At 44.4% G+C, this 20136-nt stretch overlaps 1 protein-coding gene and 1 long non-coding RNA gene across 13 annotated transcripts in view; one reads left to right on the top strand and one right to left on the bottom strand.

Moving 5' to 3' along the window:
- Nucleotides 1-23: 23 nt before the first annotated feature.
- Nucleotides 24-13788, top strand: Ranbpm (Ran-binding protein M). 3 transcript variants are annotated; one of them, XM_077425421.1, is made up of 8 exons: nt 24-373; nt 5969-6324; nt 6774-6961; nt 7201-7313; nt 7528-7959; nt 8246-8569; nt 8870-9053; nt 9594-13788. In XM_077425421.1, the coding sequence occupies exons 1-7, from the start codon at nt 166-168 to the stop codon at nt 9001-9003; spliced, it is 1755 nt and encodes a 584-aa protein (XP_077281547.1). In that variant the 5' UTR covers nt 24-165; the 3' UTR covers nt 9004-9053; nt 9594-13788. The 3 variants fall into 3 exon arrangements, with proteins under 3 accessions (XP_077281547.1, XP_077281548.1, XP_077281546.1); XM_077425422.1 differs by having other exon boundaries at nt 5942-6324; nt 7528-7875; XM_077425420.1 differs by having other exon boundaries at nt 5942-6324.
- Nucleotides 2322-20136, bottom strand: part of LOC143908122 (uncharacterized) — a 102524-nt gene continuing 84709 nt past the window's right edge. For 3 of the 10 annotated variants that reach the window (XR_013260034.1, XR_013260033.1, XR_013260037.1), the window contains 5 exons: nt 11550-11855; nt 6755-7369; nt 5593-6329; nt 3243-5418; nt 2322-2807 (listed from right to left, as the gene is read on the bottom strand). This is a non-coding gene — a long non-coding RNA (uncharacterized LOC143908122). Of the gene's footprint in view, nt 2808-3236; nt 5419-5592; nt 6330-6754; nt 7370-9516; nt 9659-11549; nt 11856-20136 lie in introns of those variants that run through there. The other 7 variants (XR_013260032.1, XR_013260038.1, XR_013260036.1 and 4 more) reach the window with 6 other exon arrangements.

The raw sequence follows: 20136 nt of genomic DNA, 5'->3' as shown, positions 1-20136 counted from the left end.
GGAGCGAGAGAATTGCGCGTGCGACGTGCGCAGCGGGCACGCTCTCGCGTCCAGGAATCGCGGAGCTGAGAGAGCGGAGCGCGGAGATCGCCAGATCGCATTCGCGGCACGGCTGACGGCACGGTGTGGGCACTGGGCCAGAGCGGGGCGAGTGGGGCAGCGCGGATGACAATGATGGCCGCCACCAGCGACGAACGGAGTGTTATGGAGCCTGGGAAGACGAATTCGGGGCAGAGCCAGCCCGTGGACCGGCTGAAGCTGCTCTATCCGATGGTAGACGAGGAGAAGACGCCGCTGCCGCGCTCCTGGAGCACCAAGGACAAGTACAGCTACATCGGCCTGTCGCAAAACAATCTTCGCGTTCACTACAAAGGTACGTGGGTAGCCCGTCAGCGCGCGCTCTCGGACCCGCGACGACGACGCGCCTCCGTCGTCGCGGCGCGTGTCGCGCGTCCTCGGCGACCCGACCGCGGGGGGTGGGGTGGGGGGGCGGCCCCCCTGCGCTGCCGCGGCCTGTCCGGACGCCCGTGCCTCTGCGGCCTCGTGTGCCCGTGGATCGGGCTGCTCCCGGGAGCAGGCACGGTCGATCGATTGAAAATGGCAGGGCGCTATTTCACCGTGTGTCAGCGACCTAAACAAAGGAATCAGCTGATCGGTCAGCCAGTCCCCCCCCGCGGTCGGGCCTCTACGCGTCGCTGCCGTCGTCGTCGTCGTCATCGCCCCGCGTTCGTCCCCGCGGTCGATCCTCGCGGATGCCTCCTCGGAGGGACGCTTACGTCGGGGTTTCCGTCGATGCGTCTGGCGGGGAAAAGAAATGCCAGAGGGAGAGGGAGGGAGACAGGGAGATGCGTGGAGAGAGGAACCGAGAGAGAGACGAAACACGCAATGTCAATGACAGCCGACGTGAAAACGATACTCTCGTGCCGCGAGCTCGTCGCTCGATCAAATCCTCGCCTCGAATTTTTCGTCGACATAGGTACGGGGTGTCTCGCTCTCTAAAATGTCAAAATTTAATAATAAAGATCGTCTCCAGAATCCGAGAGGCGAACTACTATCTCCCCTTATCTCTCTCTCTCTCTCACTCTCTCTCTTTTTTCTTAATATCGAGAAGATGACTAGGCGCGCAGATCTGAGGGTAAATCGAGATTTCACAGCGGGGATCGCTAAATAAACAAGGAGCGCTCTCCGGTTGAATTGCAGAAGCCGGAGCTGCTGCGTCAGCAACTTGATACGGAGACCTGATCGTCGAGATATTCAATGGCGGAAAATGGAGAGACGCGCCGCGCGCGCGATGTTTAGTCACTGGATTATCTCGCTATCGGAACCCCCGATCTCTCCCGTCGGATCTCCTTCGAGGAGGCGACCGGTCATTAAAATTCGATAAAGCGCAGCACCGTGTGCACGCGTGTTTCTCAGGCGCGGAGCGCTCCGCGCATTCAAATCCCGTGGAGTTTCTTCTCTCCCTTGTGAACGGGGCAAGGCAAGGCAAGGCAAGGCTTCTTCTTTTCTCACGCATCGAGAGTCAACGATGCCAGAAATGGCGAGGGCTCTTTTTTTTCTCGCCTCTTTGCGCTCTCCCCCCTCGTTATATACAGCCCGTGGCATCCTGGATTCCTCGGCGTGTGTGCCGCAAGCTCGGCCGCAACGTAACGTATATGATGGCAACGACGACGACGACGGTGACGGCGGCGCATATCTACCTCCCTCGGTGCCGGGTGCCATGCACGGAATAAGAAAAGTTAAAAGGCATTTAAAACGTAAATGCGCGCTGTATCGGCTTCGGGCCCGAGCACGCTCGACGAACGTGACGTGTTCGTGCAGCGAACGAAAATATTGTTTCTCCTTGATCCGCGCGCACGAAGATTGTTGAGTGGAAGCGAAGCGAGAGAGAGAGAGAGAGAGAGATAAACAATCGTCGCGCGTTTGTTCGATTACTTCGCGAGCGAATGATAATAATGCCGATGGGCAAATTTTTAGCGGTATTTCCTTTTCTTTCGATCCGACAATTTCCCGATTTATATATACGCGAGCCGATTCCTTTGTATTTATTTTATTACTAACGAGAATATAGAACGATAACGTCTGTGCATCGTCATGCATTAATTGATTCGTGCGTGAAAAACGTCGATTTGTGAAGCGAAATAAAAATTAGATTGTGTTTTTGTTTGTTTTGTAATGTATTATAAACAGATTAAACATTGGAGCGCAACTATTATTGACTATATAATAATATATAATATATTATTATAGCTCCAATGTTTAATACATTATAAAATATCTAACTATTATTAACTATGTTATTAACGGAATAAGGCTCGCTATAAATATAAATACATATATTTTTTTCCATAAAAAGTATATAATACGGCAAAGTTATAACCCCGTATTACGAAAGTCAACGTGAAATCGTTAAAATTAGAGTTTGTCAGCATATGGATATCTTCAAAGGGATATTGTCATTGTTCATAAGATAAATATTCGCCGAGTAGTGTGATTAAGCAGTCGCGATCACTGTTAGAATTCTGACTATTGTGATAGGGAAAGCGTGAGCCCGCTGAGAAGTTGCAATGTTACGATACGCGGCCAGACATGAGGCATAAATGCGCGCGTATACTCGACCCTAGCCGTACTGCACGTCGATAACATTCGTCGCTCGCGAATCCTTTAATTTAACTTCGATCGTCGTCGCTTCTGAGGTTCCACGGAGCCGTAGAAACACGTCTTGGATCAGACAATTTCAGTTTGCAACACGAATATTTCAGCACTTCCAAGTTTTCAAATCGAAATTCCGTTAAAACAAATTCCACCTGAAATTAATTAGAAGATATTTTACTTGGCTTATATATATGTGTTTTTACAATTAAAGTACATTATGTGTGATTGTATTTATTCATTATAATGTAAATTTGAAATTGTTAATTAACACTAGAACTACCGAAGATTAACTTATATATATATTTCAAAAGAATATCAAAATAAAAAAAGAGAGAAAATAAATTTATAAAATTAATTATGTGCATATTTCGATAAAAGTCAGAAAATTTCAGAAATTGTGATGCTTTAAAAGTGAATAATTATTTTCAAAGAATGTCAAACGAGTCATTTTGACCCCCTCCGTAGTTCTAGTGTTAAGCCATATCGGATGAGAGACGCGGCAATATTTCCGAGGCATCTGCCAATAAAATGGAATAATTCTACATGCAGTAATAATCGTGAAATCATGAAAATATAAATACAATTACGCTCAACTGCCACGCATTCGAGAACTCCTATGTATTATTTCGTATAGACGAAATTGTTGTTGCGAGCGTCCAGACCTGAGCAGTTTACAGGTAAACCCGCGATGAAGCATTTTGGGCGAGAAATTCGATGCTCGAGAATCGACCGCAGCTCTCCAGGCTATGTTGGTTGTGATCTGCTGCCGAATGCAGTTACAAATCCGCGATTCAGCGCAACGGACGAGTGCACGTGGCCTCCCTTGGATGGGAGTGCCTTGAGTCTTGAGAAAGCGGAAGGCCGACGTCGTCACTCGCAATAGTGCATCTACCGTTAGCCGTTAACTCCTCTCGTTTTCCCCGCACGTGTACACGTATATCGCTCTTTGATCCCGTGAACACGAGCCGACCGGACTTCGTCTTCGTCGCGCTCCTCCTCAGGCACTCTTCCTTCGTCTTCCAGTCGCTCGAGTTTACGAGCTGACGATCGTAGAAATGCTCCGTCTTTTGCGAAGCTCAACAGATTCAAAAGGCCGTGTCTGTAAACATTAATTATGCAGCGGAGTTAATTAGTTCAATCTATGTTTCTTTCTCAAGGTATTGAACTTGCCAAAATTAAGAAAATTTTCGAAAACGTATTTTATTGATCGTTTCGATTCTCTAAGCTTATTATTAATTTATTATTCATTTTTATAATCATTATTGCGATAACTTATCTAATTATTCGACGCAGATCAAAGATAAAAGCTTTCTTTTCCTTTTTGTATTCTTTATACTTTATATCGGTAAAATAGCATATGTCGCACATTACGCGTATTCATTAATATTCAACTACTTATTTACATATCAAAACTGATTTATACTTACTCATGCAAATGAATATATTCCAATTCCATGCGCGAAATAATGCGTCGTTACATTATTATCTATATATTATTTTACAAAATAAATTCTGGTATTCGCGCAAGTAGGTATACCTCGTTCTTTGTTTCAAAATGAACCAGATATTGAGATATAAGAGAAACATACTGACGCTGATATTACGTCAAACGGTATTGCGTGATTACAACAGCGTTCCTGGAGACCGTCGTTTGCACAAAAAAAAGAGGATTCTTTGTTTTATCCTCCGTCGCTTTAATGCCTCGACAGAAGCTTCCGAAAGCTATATAAATAATGCTCGGAGCAGACAGATACGGGATAGATATGTATTACGTTGTGTAAGGGTGGGAGACATGCGACCAACACTTGGAAACTCATAGATCACGCGGATCCTGGATAAGCTTGTAACGTTGCATCGATGTGCCGCGCGGCGATGACCCAATGCCCTACTTACATCTGCCTAGGTAAATCATGTCTTTGTGTGAATCAATTTGTAGCTTCGTGACGTACGCAGTTTTCACGGCAGTGGGCAATTTTTCGCGTTAATTTCGCTCAGACCGTAAGAAAGACGTTAAACGTCGAAAATTACAGCGGAAAGTCGCGCAATAATAATCCAAAGACTTAAACTTCAAATCGCCGACAAATCGACGTTCGATTTTGTTGAGAAATGTACACCTGCATAATAATATCCCCCGAGAATATACCCGTGTATCGCGCGCGACTGCGATATCTCGTTGTATAAGCGTGCGACGAAGGTCATCTACTTATGTTAACATTTCCCACAGGCGAAAGTTGCTGCTTAAAGTATGTATTGTTTATCGCCATCGCGCGCCGGCATCACCGTGACGCACCGAAAAATATATCGTTCGCGTGACGACTTACGATGCGTAAAATTAAAAGAAAAGCAAAAAGAAAAAAAAACACCCTGACCCCCATTTCACTCGCGGCGACTTCGGCGTTTCTCTAGATCTCACGCCGCTTTTCCTCGGGTAGGCGCTAATGTATGCAGCTTGAAATCAATATTTCACGTTGTAACCAAGGCACATAGCGTATCTCGAAGGTGACCATAGTTCTCGCTTACCTTTATCTTGACACGTAGACTTACGTGTTCAGCCAATTTGATTAAACTTGCTCCAGCGAGCGCGTTACAAATAGAGAAAAATATATAGACATGTAAGATATTGGATTCTCTTTCTTTCTCAAGAACATATTTCCAATTTTAAGTCCATCTCTTTACCGTCACCTTCCATTTCCCTTTTCTATTCCATTCATAGATTTTTTTAGTATAATTGATGGAAGTCTGCAGCTTTCAAAACTAGAATTTCTGGAAACATTTAAAAGAATTTTAACACTTAAAATGATAAAATAAAAATGAAAAAATAAGGATTGTATTTAATTTTCATGAAATTTCTGGATAGTATATCTTAAGTAAAATATGAAATATTTATTTTTTATGATAATCTTACTTTTACATGCACAATAACAAAAAAAGGCTTACATATAAAAAAATAGTACGAGAATAAATAATCTTTGCAATTATATTTGATAAATCTCTTCCGTGTACTCTAAACATAATTTGATAACTACACGTTATCCTACAGAATGCTGGACGAGTAGGCAGGAAGATATGAATGAACGTATGGTATTCGTCCTTGCATCTCTCCGTCACTGCACGACGGCCTTGGTTTTAATCTCAAGCAGCAGATACATCCCACTCGCCAAATATGTCTTCCTCTCTCCGCCCATCCATCTCTGTCTCTCTATTTTTAATATGTTTGTCTTCGTAACTGAAATTCTCGTACGATACAGGATACCTATAGTCTTCGGATTCACCGATTCCTTTAAAGAGAGTCGGGGCCGTACTCTTTTTCCAGGTTACGGCAAAACCCACAAAGACGCTGCCAGCGTTCGCACAACGCACTCGATACCGGCTGCCTGCGGCCTGTACTACTTCGAGGTGAAGATCGTGAGCAAGGGACGCGACGGTTACATGGGCATCGGCCTCTCGGCCTCAGGCGTCAACGTAAATAGACTTCCCGGTTGGGACAAGCATTCATACGGTTACCACGGCGACGACGGCCACAGTTTCTGCTCAAGTGGCACCGGGCAACCTTACGGCCCGACCTTCACCACCGGCGACGTGATCGGCTGCGGTGTAAATCTCGTTGACAACACCGCCTTCTACACGAAGAATGGCCATCACTTGGGCATCGCCTTCACCGACCTTCCTGTAAGCTATTCACCGCATCAATAATATAAACGGGAGAAAAAAAAATAGTGCTTTGTTCCGAAAGGAACAGTCGCGGGTAAATAACGGAGAAAAAGGGATCAAATGTCCTAAACCCCATGAGAACATAGGCAATTTCTCTCTTTCTCTCCGCACCTTTCGTTCTTTCATAAATTTCAGTTATACATATTATACATTAATTTCTTCCCTCTGTTTCCTTCTTTTTTCATATCTTTTCTTCGCGCACGAGAACTTATTTGTATATTAATTATCAAGATATTTGACAGACTTCACAAATACAGGTCTCAAATCATTTTGTAGTAAAAAGTATAGATTTTAGAATTTTCCTGATATTGATAAAGTGGCGGAAATTGATGTATATTACCGATTCGTGTATCATTCGTGTATTAGATATGATGGAGCGAAATTCTACCTAAAATTCGCTTTCGCAGCCCAATCTCTTTCCGACGGTCGGTCTGCAGACTCCAGGCGAGGTGGTGGACGCGAACTTCGGACAGTTGCCGTTTGTCTTCGACATCGGGGACATGATCAACGAACTGCGCGTACGAACGAGATTACAGATCATAAACTATCCCACGCCAGACCACGGCCAGGGGCAGTGGCAGGCGATTCTTCACAGGTACATATACGACCAGAAAGCGAGACGGGGACCGGGTGCGTGATTCCACTCCCTTCGTGGTTGCTTTTGCTCCTCCTTCGTTTGTCATTGTTGTCCGTTAAGATCCTCCTTGATTTGCGAGAGTTCTTCCCAAACGCTTGCGCGGATAAATCGAGGAAGTTAGCGGGGAAAAAAATCGCCACGGACCAATGTTCGCGGTATCTCTCGAGAGTTAACGAAGCTATGTACGAATTCGACAGAATGGTGTGTACGTATCTCGTCCATCATGGGTATCTCGACAGCGCCGAGGCATTCGCCAGCAGCACGGGTCAGGTGTTCGAGGAGGATTACAACTCGATCAAAAATCGACAGAGTAGGTATTTGCTCGTCGTCGCCCATTCGTCGGGGTTGTCACTCTTCCGAAAGCAGCTGAAACACCAAGAGAGAATAATAGATAAATGTGAAGAAGTTACAAATATATGATACAAGTATTTACCGCACTTAGAAATTTGAGGAAGAATGATGACTCCCCGCTTGTCGATTATTAAGCTTGCATTTTTACACTGTGATTCGACAATGATTTACAGGGGTTATAAAGTTGATATTGTCTGGTCGTATCGGTGAAGCGATAGACACGACAAATCGGTTATACCCTGGTCTTCTCGACCGGGATCCGGACCTGCTGTTCGCGCTCAAGTGTCGCCAATTCGTGGAAATGGTGAACGGCAGCGACTCGGAGGTCTGTCAGAACGGCAACCCCAATCAGACCAGTGTGATACAATCGACCAAAGCGTACGTGAAGTCCGCAAACCCGACCGGTACCGTGGAAGAGATGAATATCAATAATACGATAAACGGCACCAGCCCACAGTTCGTCAACGGTCAGATAGAAGATGACGTAGAAATGGAGGAAAGCAGCGTCACCGGCGTGAACGGTATCAAGAACAGTAACGGGTATCAGAATGGTAATCTGGACTCGAATGGGTACAAGTGTCAAAATGGGGAAGATGTAGATATGGGTGAGATCTCAATATAGTTGATATCACCAATAGTTTGAGAATAGATTATCTTCTAGATAAAACTAGATAAAATTAAATCAATGTCTTACGAATTAGACAGTAGATGAACGAAAATAACGAGTGAGATAGTTAAATAAATTTATAGATTTAACGTCGCGTCGTTGAATAGATGCGCGTAATAAGTTTAAGGTCCTTTATAAATTGTCTAATAAATGGCCCGTTTGTCTACTGTCAGTTTACATTTATCGAATAGAACGTAGTTCTTAGAATAGACAAATATTTGCAGAAATCGACAACAGTGCCAATCAGAGTCAGCAGCAGAGCAGTAACATCGCCGATGTGACTGTGACATGTAACAAAAGCAACAAGAAGCAATTGTGCGGAGGTAACAAGCAGGCGATCGAGAAAATGTTGGAATTCGGCAAACAGTTGTACTCGCAGTCGGTGCATCTGAGACAGCAGTACGGAAAGAACGAGAGCAATAAGAAGATGCTGCAGGACGCTTTCAGTTTGTTAGCGTACTCCAATCCGTGGAATTCGCCAGTTGGCTGGCAACTGAATCCTCAAGAAAGAGAAACGGTCTGCGCCAGACTGAATTCTGCTATTCTTGGTAAGAGAACAAGCATGTTTTCGCAATGACGTGAAAAAAAAAAGACGATATGTTTGATGTCTGTGGACCAAATTGCTCTGCAAGAAGAAATGAAATGAAATTACTTTTAAATTTGTTATCATTAATTAATGATTTTATTTTATTATCTTATTATTTATTTGTATCTTTTTAAATTCACTCAACTACGAGCAATCGAGTTCGAGCAATTACGGCAATTCTCGAGGATTCAATCAGAATTTGGATTGTCAATGTAATTGACAATGATTGTCAATCTAACGTTGCGATTATTATGATTAACAGAGTCTAGTAACTTATCCCGTCGGCCGCCGTTGGAAGTCGCAGCATCCCATGCTAGGGAGCTCGTTCGCTTGATGTCGGCTAATGGCCTAGGGGCCTGCGGATTTGCAGTAGTAGATAATATTATCCAATATTGACGGTGCCTACCTCTGCTGCCACGTCCGCCTCTTCTACCAGTGCGAGTATGGTGAGTAATATTCGTTTGCATTCGCGCGAACAAGATCGCGAAATCACGGGTGGATTGATTTATCGAAAAAGTACGCTCGCATATCTGTCTCCGCCGAGAATGAGGCATGTACGAATGATTGACGATAAGAGCCGGTCGATCTAAAGAAGAGGAGAGGTAACGCGAGTTTTATAATTCCCGTATTATTGAGATTTAGTTTGATTACAGAACAATATGTCGTGAAAAATCTCGAAATAAATTTATAAAATAAAATATTTAAAAAGTGACATAAATCTTTCTTCTGTAGAATAAAATGTTTAAGGAGTGAACTCTCTTCTAGGTAAATAACGCGCATTTTCCTTCTTATCTAGATATGGAAATTCCATACAAAGAAAGATTAAGGTAGGAAGTGCTCTGTGCACTACAGTTCGAAAATTGTTTCGGTATCAAGCGCGGCGATTCCATCAGTTATTATAGCACTTACCATGTCTTTCCGTATGTCTCTGATATGCATGTGAATCTTCTCGGTCGCAAAAAACACTGAGAGAAGGAATCTTGTAGGATGCAGAGGCGGAACGTGGAGCAGATTGTTCTGTTAACGCAGCAACATCGCGATGTCGCGTGCCTCTTCAGCTAGAGCAGCCGGATTCGTCGGTGCCTTGGCTCGATCTCACACCACTGACACGAACATACAAGGTGAACGCTCAGACCTGCCAGCCAAAATGACACCTCATGAATTTTTAGCTTAAATCGGATGGACGGTCACTTTGGATAACTACTACGCCGACCAAGAACGAGAAGCGGCAGTTGACGATGCTGATCCCCCGTTCCCGGTGGTCGACCGCACATCGTATCGTGATCGACCGTGTCACGTTTTTGACATTGTTGTGACTATTTATATGATTTTCTGTATCCCTTTACTTTTTTTCTCTTCTTTTTACTTTCTTTTGTTTTTTTTTAACCGACGCCAATACTTCGTTTTACGATCCACTCGGATGTTTATCGCGGCTAGCGCGTTACCTGGATGTACGCGGTGTCTCGTTGATAAGCGCGATAATTCGCGTATCGTTAGTTAATAGCCGCAAGCAATTGTGCAATATGACGATTCCACGGCGCAATAGGAGAGAGAATAACCGTTGTTGTTGGTGACGAACGGAGGTGGAGGTCGTTTCATGCGAAAGTGACGCTTCTGTGATGCTGTCGTTCGTATCGTCATGCAGCCGAGATTCCCGCGTATCGCGCGGCACACCCGGAGGGTAACGTGTAATCAAATTCATTTGCATTTAAAACGCGAGCTGTGTCCAGGCGTATTTAATAACGGAAAAAAATCAATCAAACATCCAAATCTGACTAGATGTAGTCGAAATTCGCTGATGGCTAGGAGGGGAGGAGTAATAAATGTTATACCTTGCGCTCTGTTCGCTTCGATAAAAGGAAAACGGAAAGAAATTCACCGCACGAGCCGAACTAATCTTCCGCAGTTTTAACGATTCTATTTAATTTTTCGCTTAACGCATCCTAACGATAGAAAATACTTTCTTCCTTGATATTAATTTGACGAATCGGCGCGAAGATTATACTCTTTGTATATCTTGATTTTCGTAATTACTCTGGGAGCGGCGGAAGCATGTTCATTTTAGAGATGGATGACGTCTTACGTTTATATAAATAGTTGCGAAAAACAAAAAAATCTGTAAACTTAACTAAGAAACGATCTTGTACTCTATATTAAGTAATTGTTTTTTATATGCGACATAGTATATTATTATATTATATATATTATTAAAGAAGAAAAAAAAGAAGAAATCACACAAATAAGAAAAATCGTATGCAGCTAGGCGTAAGCGTGCGTTTAAATACAATAATTTACTACATATACTATATTAATTAAAATAGAATTACTCGAATATTAAAATGATTTTTAGTGCTATTGTTTTATGTACTATAGATAGAGCTATAATATGAATATGTGCGAATACAGCAATGATTTGGCCAAGATGGTTTATAAGTCATTTTGTTTCACGTCGCACATGTTGTTGTTATCGCGATTATCCAGTCAGGATCTTCGTGTAAATTCACCAAAAACAAAAAAAAAAACGATCTATTGTACAAGCCGGTAGAAATTGATTTTCGGGACTGATCGTCATTGTTGTTTCGTGATCTGTTTAGAGCATTCGTTTTTGTTACGCGACCGGCGATACATTTGACGATAAAAACCTGCTCATTCTTGTATCGGATTATTCATCGAGAGACCTGCTCAGTAGGATCGCCGGCGTCCTTGTCCCTGGACACTTTCGTTTGCGCACCCATATCCAATCGTTGGCTCCCGAACGTCGTTTTGCCCCTTGCCTGCCTTCTCTAAGTCTTTCGACGATATTTTCAAAGTGCATATATTTTAGGTAATAAATGATACATAATGTAATATACGTATATACATACATATATGTGCCTATTTAACGTAACTTTATTTTCGTTCTCGCTTGATTAACGCTCACGCAAGCAAACACGTGCGTTTACCTGCGTAATACGTTCTACGTTCGACACGCATACGGTGTCACGCCGCTTTTCCGTTTCTCCTCCGAAGATCGTCAGCCTGGCGCGCCAAGAAAAGGGCTGGTTGTTGGTATCGTGTCGGTATTCTTGTATCACGCACGTCCGCGATGAAGCGCAGAGGGGGATGATGTTTCCCTCTTGTCCGTAACGAGAGGGATAAAATGCATATGCGTGCGTATAGGGTATGCACCAATCACGTCGTTCGCGTCGAAAGGTAGTAAATGTTCACTCGACGGACTTCCTCGAGGTCTTCTCTCACTCAAGCGACTCCTGCACAAGATGTTGTTTAGCTAGCGTTGTACGACAGCGGTGACGTTTTAAATAGAGGGAATCGGCAAACACTTTCTCGCTTTTATCTTTAACTTTCGAAGGGAGACTGTTCGCACTTGAAACGCGATCGCACACGCACGCGCGCGTATACTCCCACCCCCTCCCCAAAAGGGATAACGTCGGCGGCAATCCCAGCTCTGTTCTCCAGACTTCCGCACGACGAAGATGAAATGTCGCGACGAAAATTCATTCTCATCGATTAACCCTTATCCGGGAGGTCCATTTTTTAAAGGCAAACGGGTAAACGTATATTTTTTCTCTAAGAGTCTCGTAAAAAAAAATCTATATATATATACACGTATATAAGATATATTTATCTTTATATAATCAAAGACTACACGTATAAACTTACGAAGTTAGGAGACATATTTTTAGCTTGCCCGGATACGAGTTAAATGCTGTTCAATTAATTGACTTTAAGCACGGAATGTGTTGTAAATTCGCAATACTTTGTTTCGCGTCGCATAAAAGAGTCCCACAAGCTTGACGATACTCATTTATGTGCGTATGTACGTGCGCACGTGCGTGTGCGTATATGTACACAGTAAATATATATATATATATATATATATATATATATATATATATACATATATAAATATTAAATATATATCTATACTACGCTCTTTTTTTATATATATATGACAATGTAATTGTAGTTCTCATGTACGAGAGTACGAAGTATATATCTTGGATCCAGTTTTCGGGGGAAAATCGCAGTGGCGACGGCCATCGAATTAGTTATTTCTAAACTCTGAGTATGTTGAAAACGTATTTTAACAATAGAAAACGTTATTTTTATACGTGTACGACGTAGTTGTATCAAATGAAGCTGCGTGTGTAAACGAGAACATCGTGAACATGTTACAACATGTTTGTAGAATAAAACATATGCGGGGGGGGGGAGGGGGGAACAAAAAGAAATATTTCAAACATTTTTGTCGTCGCTATAAGTTCTCCGCTGTTTAGGAGCTGATGTGCAGGGTGATTCGGGGAGCGGGTCTGCGCGCGCGCGCCGGCGAAACACTCTGTATCCACGAATAAAACCAAATCGAAAGTTCATCCTGTCAACCGTGTTTTTTAGCAATATATTATGTAATAGCGAGGAGGAGAAGGGAACGAGAGAGGAGGGGAGCGAGAACTTCCCGCGGCGCGTATAGACGATAAGAGCGACGTGCGATATTCCGGAAAATAATAGCATAACGACGATCGAGGCTGCTGTGCGCTGTGCGCGTCTCTTCGTTTTTTCCCTCTTTTTTTCTGTCTTGCTGATTAAACATAGCGGTATCGTATCGTTTTTTTGTTTCGCGTGGCTCTCGAGAGCGAATCCCCCGGCCTCTCGAATCGCGGCGGCTTCGTGGCACCGGGGAGGGGAGGGGGGGTGCCCACCTACCCTCGGCTACCCTTATGAGCTTTCGATTTCGATTACGGCGGCACACAGGCTGTGCTTCTGACATTTCAGAGACCCGAGTGCGCAACACGCCGAGTAACCGTACGGTGTGAATAAGTAAAGCACACGCGAGCGCGAGCGGCTTGACGGAGCGACGTACGGAGGCGTCCCTTATTTAAACGCGGGGATCGAAGTCGGGGTGTTATTTCGACGAGACGTGGATTTTGACGTGGCTCGAGCGTAGAGACGAGGCCCGATTCGGCGATTTTTCCACGGTCCACTCTCTGTCCCGGAGGGCTTTAATTGCCAAATCCATTATATCTGTCTCGCTTAAATGAGATAATGCAAATAATCGCGGATCAAGCTGGCCGCGCTCGGTGGATCGAGCCGAGTGAAATTTTAATCGCGTTTGGTCTCCCCTACTTCGAGCGACGTGCGATGAAGGTAAATGAAAAAAAAAAAACGAAAAACAAATCGATTTATTAGAGATCGAGGACGGAAATCCGCCAAATGTCGCACGATTTTTATCGCGTAAGGTATAGCATTGTACGATTTTGCGCGATTATTGAAATACAAATACCATTCGCGCGCTACCCAGCGATTATACGTTTATAGAGTCGTTAACGGATTATCCTGTAATAAAGCAAGCTGTATATCCCTTACTTGTGCGAGCTGCGTAAATCATTGCGTGCGTCATTCGGGTTGAGATGATCTTAGGATATTGTTATAATATTACTTCGGTACACTCTAATGTCGCGATATGTGAAATTCAAAGGCGACGCGGCGACGATCGATCGTCGTCGCGGCGCGTAAGTTATAATGTGTTAAGGTAAGTCTGACTATATATATTTCTTTATCTTTGTAGGGGCAATTTTGTAAAACATTTTTGTCGAGTTATCAGCAATAAAAAAATTGATCGTGTATCACGAGGAGTATAAATTTTTGAGTGTCTTGCGCGAAAAGATGTATCTCAATAATTTTTTCCGCGTGACATTTCCTCTCTCGACGTTCGAGACCTTTTGGATTCAATTAATTGATTCGTGTCAATCTGTTTTCTGTACGCTGTTGAATTCGCAGTGTCAAATTACATATTCAATTGGAGTCATTTTTAATTTTAACCGTTCCAGTAGGTCGCCAATACTGCTACTCAATGTGTCGTTAAATTAATTTATCTGAAACAATGTTAATTTAACTAACAGTAAATCAATGCAATGGAGTTAAAATAATATTGTTTTGTGTAATTAAAATAATAAATTTAGACACACGCATAGCATTTGTTGAAAGTAACAAAATGTTATTTAATTCAATTCTTTAATAATTAACAGTGTAACCCAATTTAAGTTATTTTCAATTATTCTCATAGGTCGATCGTTACTGCTCCTACTCGATATGTTAATTTAACAATTTTAACCAAATCAATGGAGTTAAAATTCGAGTTTTCTGAAAAAAGGGAACGAAAAGAACTTTCCACCCAGATAAAATAAAGGGTATATCGAAGCCGATATATAATAATTGTGATAATTTTATTTCAATAAAAACTGAAACGTTTTCACGCCAATCTAATAAAAATGAATGAAAGCACAAAGCGTAGCGGCGAAAACACGTAATGCGCCCCGAGCTACCCCTCGAGCTGGGGGAAGGGGGGGAGCAGCGTCGCGACGCCGCGTGCCGTGTGCCATTAGATGTCGCCAGGACGAGGTTTTCGAGACCGAGGTCAGGGGTCGAGCGATCGCCGGTCGTCTCTCGACGCTTCTCGTCTCGTCGCGTCGGGGGCCGGCTGGTCCCGGGATCGATCGACGTCCCCTCCGCCGCGGCGTGGCGCGCCGTGGCGGCGGTGGCGGTAGCGGCGGCGGCGGCGGCGGTGGAGGCGGTGGAGGCGGCGGTGGCGGCGGCGGCGGCGGCGGCGGCGGCGGCGACGGAGTCGGGTGGGGCGAGAGGTCGCCCCGATCGACGCTCGTACCTCCGCCGCGCCGCCAGTACGCGTCCAGCTCGTCGCCGCTGTCAAGACAAGTGCGACTTTCGCGGAGCACGCAGCTGCCGGGGATCCCGCGGGTTTCAATCCCCCATCCGAGATTCCGGGATAACGCGCGAGCGAGCGAGCCCCCCTCCTCCCCACGGTCGTTACGCACTCGGACTCCGGGAGAGCGAACCAAGGGCGCGGAGCGGCCCTGTGTTCTCCCCTACTCGAGCGTTCCACCGTTTTTTTTTTTCACACGGAAAAAGGTGACGGACGACGGAGTCGCGGGGGTCGCGCGAGTTTTCACGCGGGTCGCATCCTCGGCGGAGACTGTAGCCCGGCCGGCAGCCGCCGACGTCGTCGCCGTCGTTATCGACGTCGACGTCATTCGGTCGCGAGCAACCGAGACACCCGGCGCGCCGAGGTGCCGCGGAGCCGACGCGCTCGGTCGGAATCGGCGCCCCTCGTCTGACAAGAACGAACGGGAGGACGCGAAACGCGGACGGACGCGTAGAGACGTAGACGGAGAGCCGCCGTCAGAGGCCGGAGGGAGAGCGGTCGCCGACGGAGAGCGAGAGACGACGCGATAACGAGCCGTATCTGTCGCTCGCGCATACGCACGCCTCGCTCGCTCGCGCCGCGAGTGCTCGCCGCCAGCGTCATCATCGTCGTCGCCGTCGTCGTCGTCGTCGCTGCCGGGTCGACGAGAGTTCCTCTCTCTCTCTCTCGCGCGCGGCTCGCGAGCCTCGCCTAAGCCGCTCCTCCTCCCGGATCCCGGTCGGGCCGAGCGGGAACGGGACCGCCGACCGTGCTCCTGCTGGGAGCCGTTCTCCCGGAATATCGATCAAATAGCCCGAACCAAGTGAAAAACTACTCCGGGAAGAACGGGGGAGAGAGAGAGAGAGAGAGAGAGAGAAACAGAAAAAGAGGGTGTCGGTGGTACAGAGAAGACAAAAAGACAGAGAGAGACGGCGAGAGAATCCCGACGTCAGTCCAGGATACGCGTAAGGAGGTGCGTAACACGTAACGCGGTTTCGATTCGTATCGACGGATCTCGCCGGGGAGAGCGCCCGTTTGTGCGTGCGCTCGCGGTGACACCGTCGAGAGCTACCCCTGGCGAGAGCTGCTCCGTGAGAGGGAGAGAGAAGAGGGGCCGAGAGGCGGAGAGAGAGAAAGAGAGAGAGAGAGAGAGAGGGCGGGGGTTCTTTCGGAGTACGCGCGACCGCTGCACATACTGACGCGCTCGATTCACCCCGTTAACTGCTAGGGGGTGGAAAAAAAAAGGAAAGGGTGCTTCAGTGCGAAACGTACCTACTCGTCTCGCGATAAGAGTTCGATAAAGGGTGGCGGTTGGCGGATCAACCGAGCGCGAGTCGTACGCGGGCACTTTATCGTTGTTTAATTACTTCCCCTTGTTCTTGTCCGAACGATAATTGTTCGGGACAGTAAATGTATGTAACAGCAATTCAAATTATACGATCGCATCGATGCCTTTTCGAAAAGATTCGTTCAGTTTTATATAGAATGGTGTTCAATGGTGACTTAATAAAAAAGGATTGAAAATTATTTAATCTGGTTTATTTGGTATTCGCACCTTAAAGGGGACAGTACTAGAAAGAATGGCGATCTGTCTTTTCTCTCGAGGGGGATACCGAGTCTTTTTTCAAGATCAGTGAAGAAAGTAATTACGGTTTCTTCGAGGTACTTGGCGCTTTAAAAACTTTTAAGGCCTTGCAATGGCTTACGTTTGCTTACATTTTGTTCGTGCGTTAGCTATATCGCGTGTTCTCTCCGTATACGAAAAATATATCGATGGAAAGAGCGTGTAACGAGATATAAACGACCGAACAATTTCATTTTATGATTTCAAGCTCCCCAGCGCGCTGCGCGGAACGTATATATTGGCGAGTATAGCGCGATACGTCGCTCACGATACGCGATAAAATTGTGCAATATACGCGATACACGTGGGTCAACGTGTTTTCGTCCGAGTCACGGAGGAGGGATGTTTCCAGTTCCCGGGACGTAAAAAGGAAATACGCGATTTCTCTCTCTCGATTAAACGCAACGGCGATTCTCGCGGAACGTATTTTAATTTCCCCTTCGCCTTACGTATATGGGAGATGAAGCGTCTGTTTGCATTTTTTTAATGCGGTTTTAGGTTTCGGATGCAATCTGAAATATCATCGCGTGATCATAATCGATAGAAAGTTTCGCGCCGTATATCGCTGTTGCGTTAAATCGTTCGAATACGGGAAATAATCATGGCTAAATTGTCGGAAAAAAGATCCTTACCGGCACATTTTCGAAATTTATAATAAATGTGATATTATGCCGCTTTTATCTCCCGGTGATTAATCGATGTTGTCAGTCAGTTGTCGGGGATCTAATTTCAATCGTTTGTGACACTAAATGACTATAAATAGAAATAACTATATTCTCTCTCTTTCTCTCTCTTGTAACATTAAACACGATAAATAGTTATATTTCTGTAACATAAGTAATGAATTAAGTCAGATTTTTCACCGCAATATATAGAATTGAATTAAAAGGTTCGTCTCACAGCGTTTTCAAAATAGATATTGCGATGGCAAGAGCGCTATTTAATTATTCCGAAATTACGTGAAAAGAAACGCGGAAAAAAAGAAGTTTGCAATTAAGAGCCACTTGTGCATTTGCTCGAGGACTCCGCGCCCTTTCTTTCCTGCCGCATTAAAACTACTGCGCGCTACTGAACGCGAAAGAACCATTCGAGGTTGCGCGGGCGATAAAAAGGTCTACGTTACGAAATGAAATATTCTGCGTTTCGCTGTGTTTCGGGTTGAGTAACTTTAAATAACGATCTAATCGTTCAGAATAGAATAAAATATATTCGTAATAAGTATAAGAACAGAATTTTTTGGCTGATGTTGGAAGTTCACGTTATACCGCGCGAGAGATCCTTTTCGCGCGTTACATAAATTATCAACTTAAAAGGCAAGAGGGGTGGACGAAAATAAAAGGCCGGGGATGACGAAATCGCGAGGAACTCGACGAATCGAAGATCCTTAGGATTCGCCGGCTCCCGTCCGACTTAATTTTTTTTTCCGCGAGTCACGCGTCTGCTTAACGTATTTTAGCCTTACCATGCCGGCGATGGTATTTTATGAAGCGCGACGCGTATCGCTTCCATTATATCAGGTCGTTGCATTTTATTGATCGTACGCCGGTGTGTTTCCACGTAATGCCGTGCTTGGCGAAGATGTACGTGCAATCCGACAAACGAATAAACCATGGACGTTCCCCCGGCGGCTTCGCGCGCGCGGCTGGGTTTTCCCGCTAGTTAAAAATTCAGCTGTCGCGCAACCGGAACGATCTCGATGAGCTTCGATTTCGCGGTGGTGTACACACACCGTGCGCCCCAGTGAGAGCCGGCGAAAAGCTAACGGCGTTGTTATTAAAATTGTTTGCGGAGACATGATACTTTTAAGGCAAACCGCGTTTGATACCCTCGTTCCGAAAGCGGAACAAAGGTATCGATATCTTATTGAGTTTATACACCCAGATTCCGAGGGCGATGAAATAATTTCTTTGATCGTGTAATTTTTCAAATGTTTTTTTTTTAACGCAGCGTTGCAATTTTGTTGCAATTCTGTTGCAATTTGAATTTGTTAATTTCTACACATTCGGTATTTTAATGTTTTCGACGTCACTTTACTTGAAATATTCACGTTGTAGAAGTTGATAAATTTTATTTTTATTTTGCTATAAGAGAAATTTACGATTTAATTTATTGTTAATAGCGTTGTTAGCGTTTTATAAGATTTTCAGATTTCAACACATTTTGTTTTGATGCGTGAAAATTACAATCATCTTTATTAAATTGCCGAGCGATCGCTGTCCGAATCTAATTGCAATTAAATCGAGAATCTAATTTAGCGTTTTGCTTTTCGCTCTTTCCACTCGACGGTTAAGTCAGGTTTGTTCTCGGAAACTGGGGAAGGAAACTTGGATTGAGTTTTCTGAAATAGCTCGTCAAGGCCCCACAATTTCATTTCTGTTTCGTTATAATTCGTCGTCTTTCTACGCAACGACATTCCTCTGCGAGTTGCGTTAAAACTTAGGCTGACTGAACGTGAACCTATTCCACTATCACGTCTAACCAACCGAGAATTATTCTACTAGTTATTTACAAGCAGAATAAAATTATATAATAGTATTTCTTAAAGAATTCTCTTTATAGGAATCCTTTTACAGGAATATATCTTTTTTTTTCGGAATTCAAGTATGTAATATACTTTTAGGCCCTTTTTCTTTATGTGCCTGGGTCGACTACAAAAAACACGTCTTTTTTTAACAATATAAAAATAATATTGATGAAAGAGGGGTTGCGAGGCGAGTTTGGTCTATTTTGATTTGTTATTTTCTCTTTCATTATTGTGAAACTCGATCTCTCATTTACTATATGGCTAATGACATTAGATCGGATTCACGCGCTCGGTGACAAGGTCTTAAATCACATCGAGTGCGGTTACGAGATACGCCAGCCTAATAAAATTATTACCCGGCTCGCGCCGAGGAACAATAACGAGATACGACGAACAACGACGTTATCAGCGACGCGTGGTCGAGAACCTTTCAACGTATCAAACACGGGCGATCTGCCAAGCCGTGATCGTACACTTGGCTGGAAAAGCGAAAACGAGTGTTGTCTGTTTCTTTCTCGTATTTCTCGGCGTAAACATACGTTTGTATATAGTTGAGACAAAAATTGGTTGAACAATGCGCCGATATCGGCGATCTAATCCGAAGACTCGGTTACACGTAATCAATTATTCTAATCGTTAATGAATCGCGCATGTAACAACACGCGATACAGAATCAACTATTATTTT

Source organism: Temnothorax americanus, unplaced genomic scaffold (assembly GCF_048541705.1).
Source record: "Temnothorax americanus isolate GAGA-0224 unplaced genomic scaffold, ASM4854170v1 Scaffold9, whole genome shotgun sequence".
NCBI classification, from domain to species: Eukaryota; Metazoa; Arthropoda; class Insecta; order Hymenoptera; family Formicidae; genus Temnothorax; species Temnothorax americanus.
Note: the sequence above shows the minus strand (reverse complement) of the source record. Positions and strands in the feature narration are given on the sequence as shown.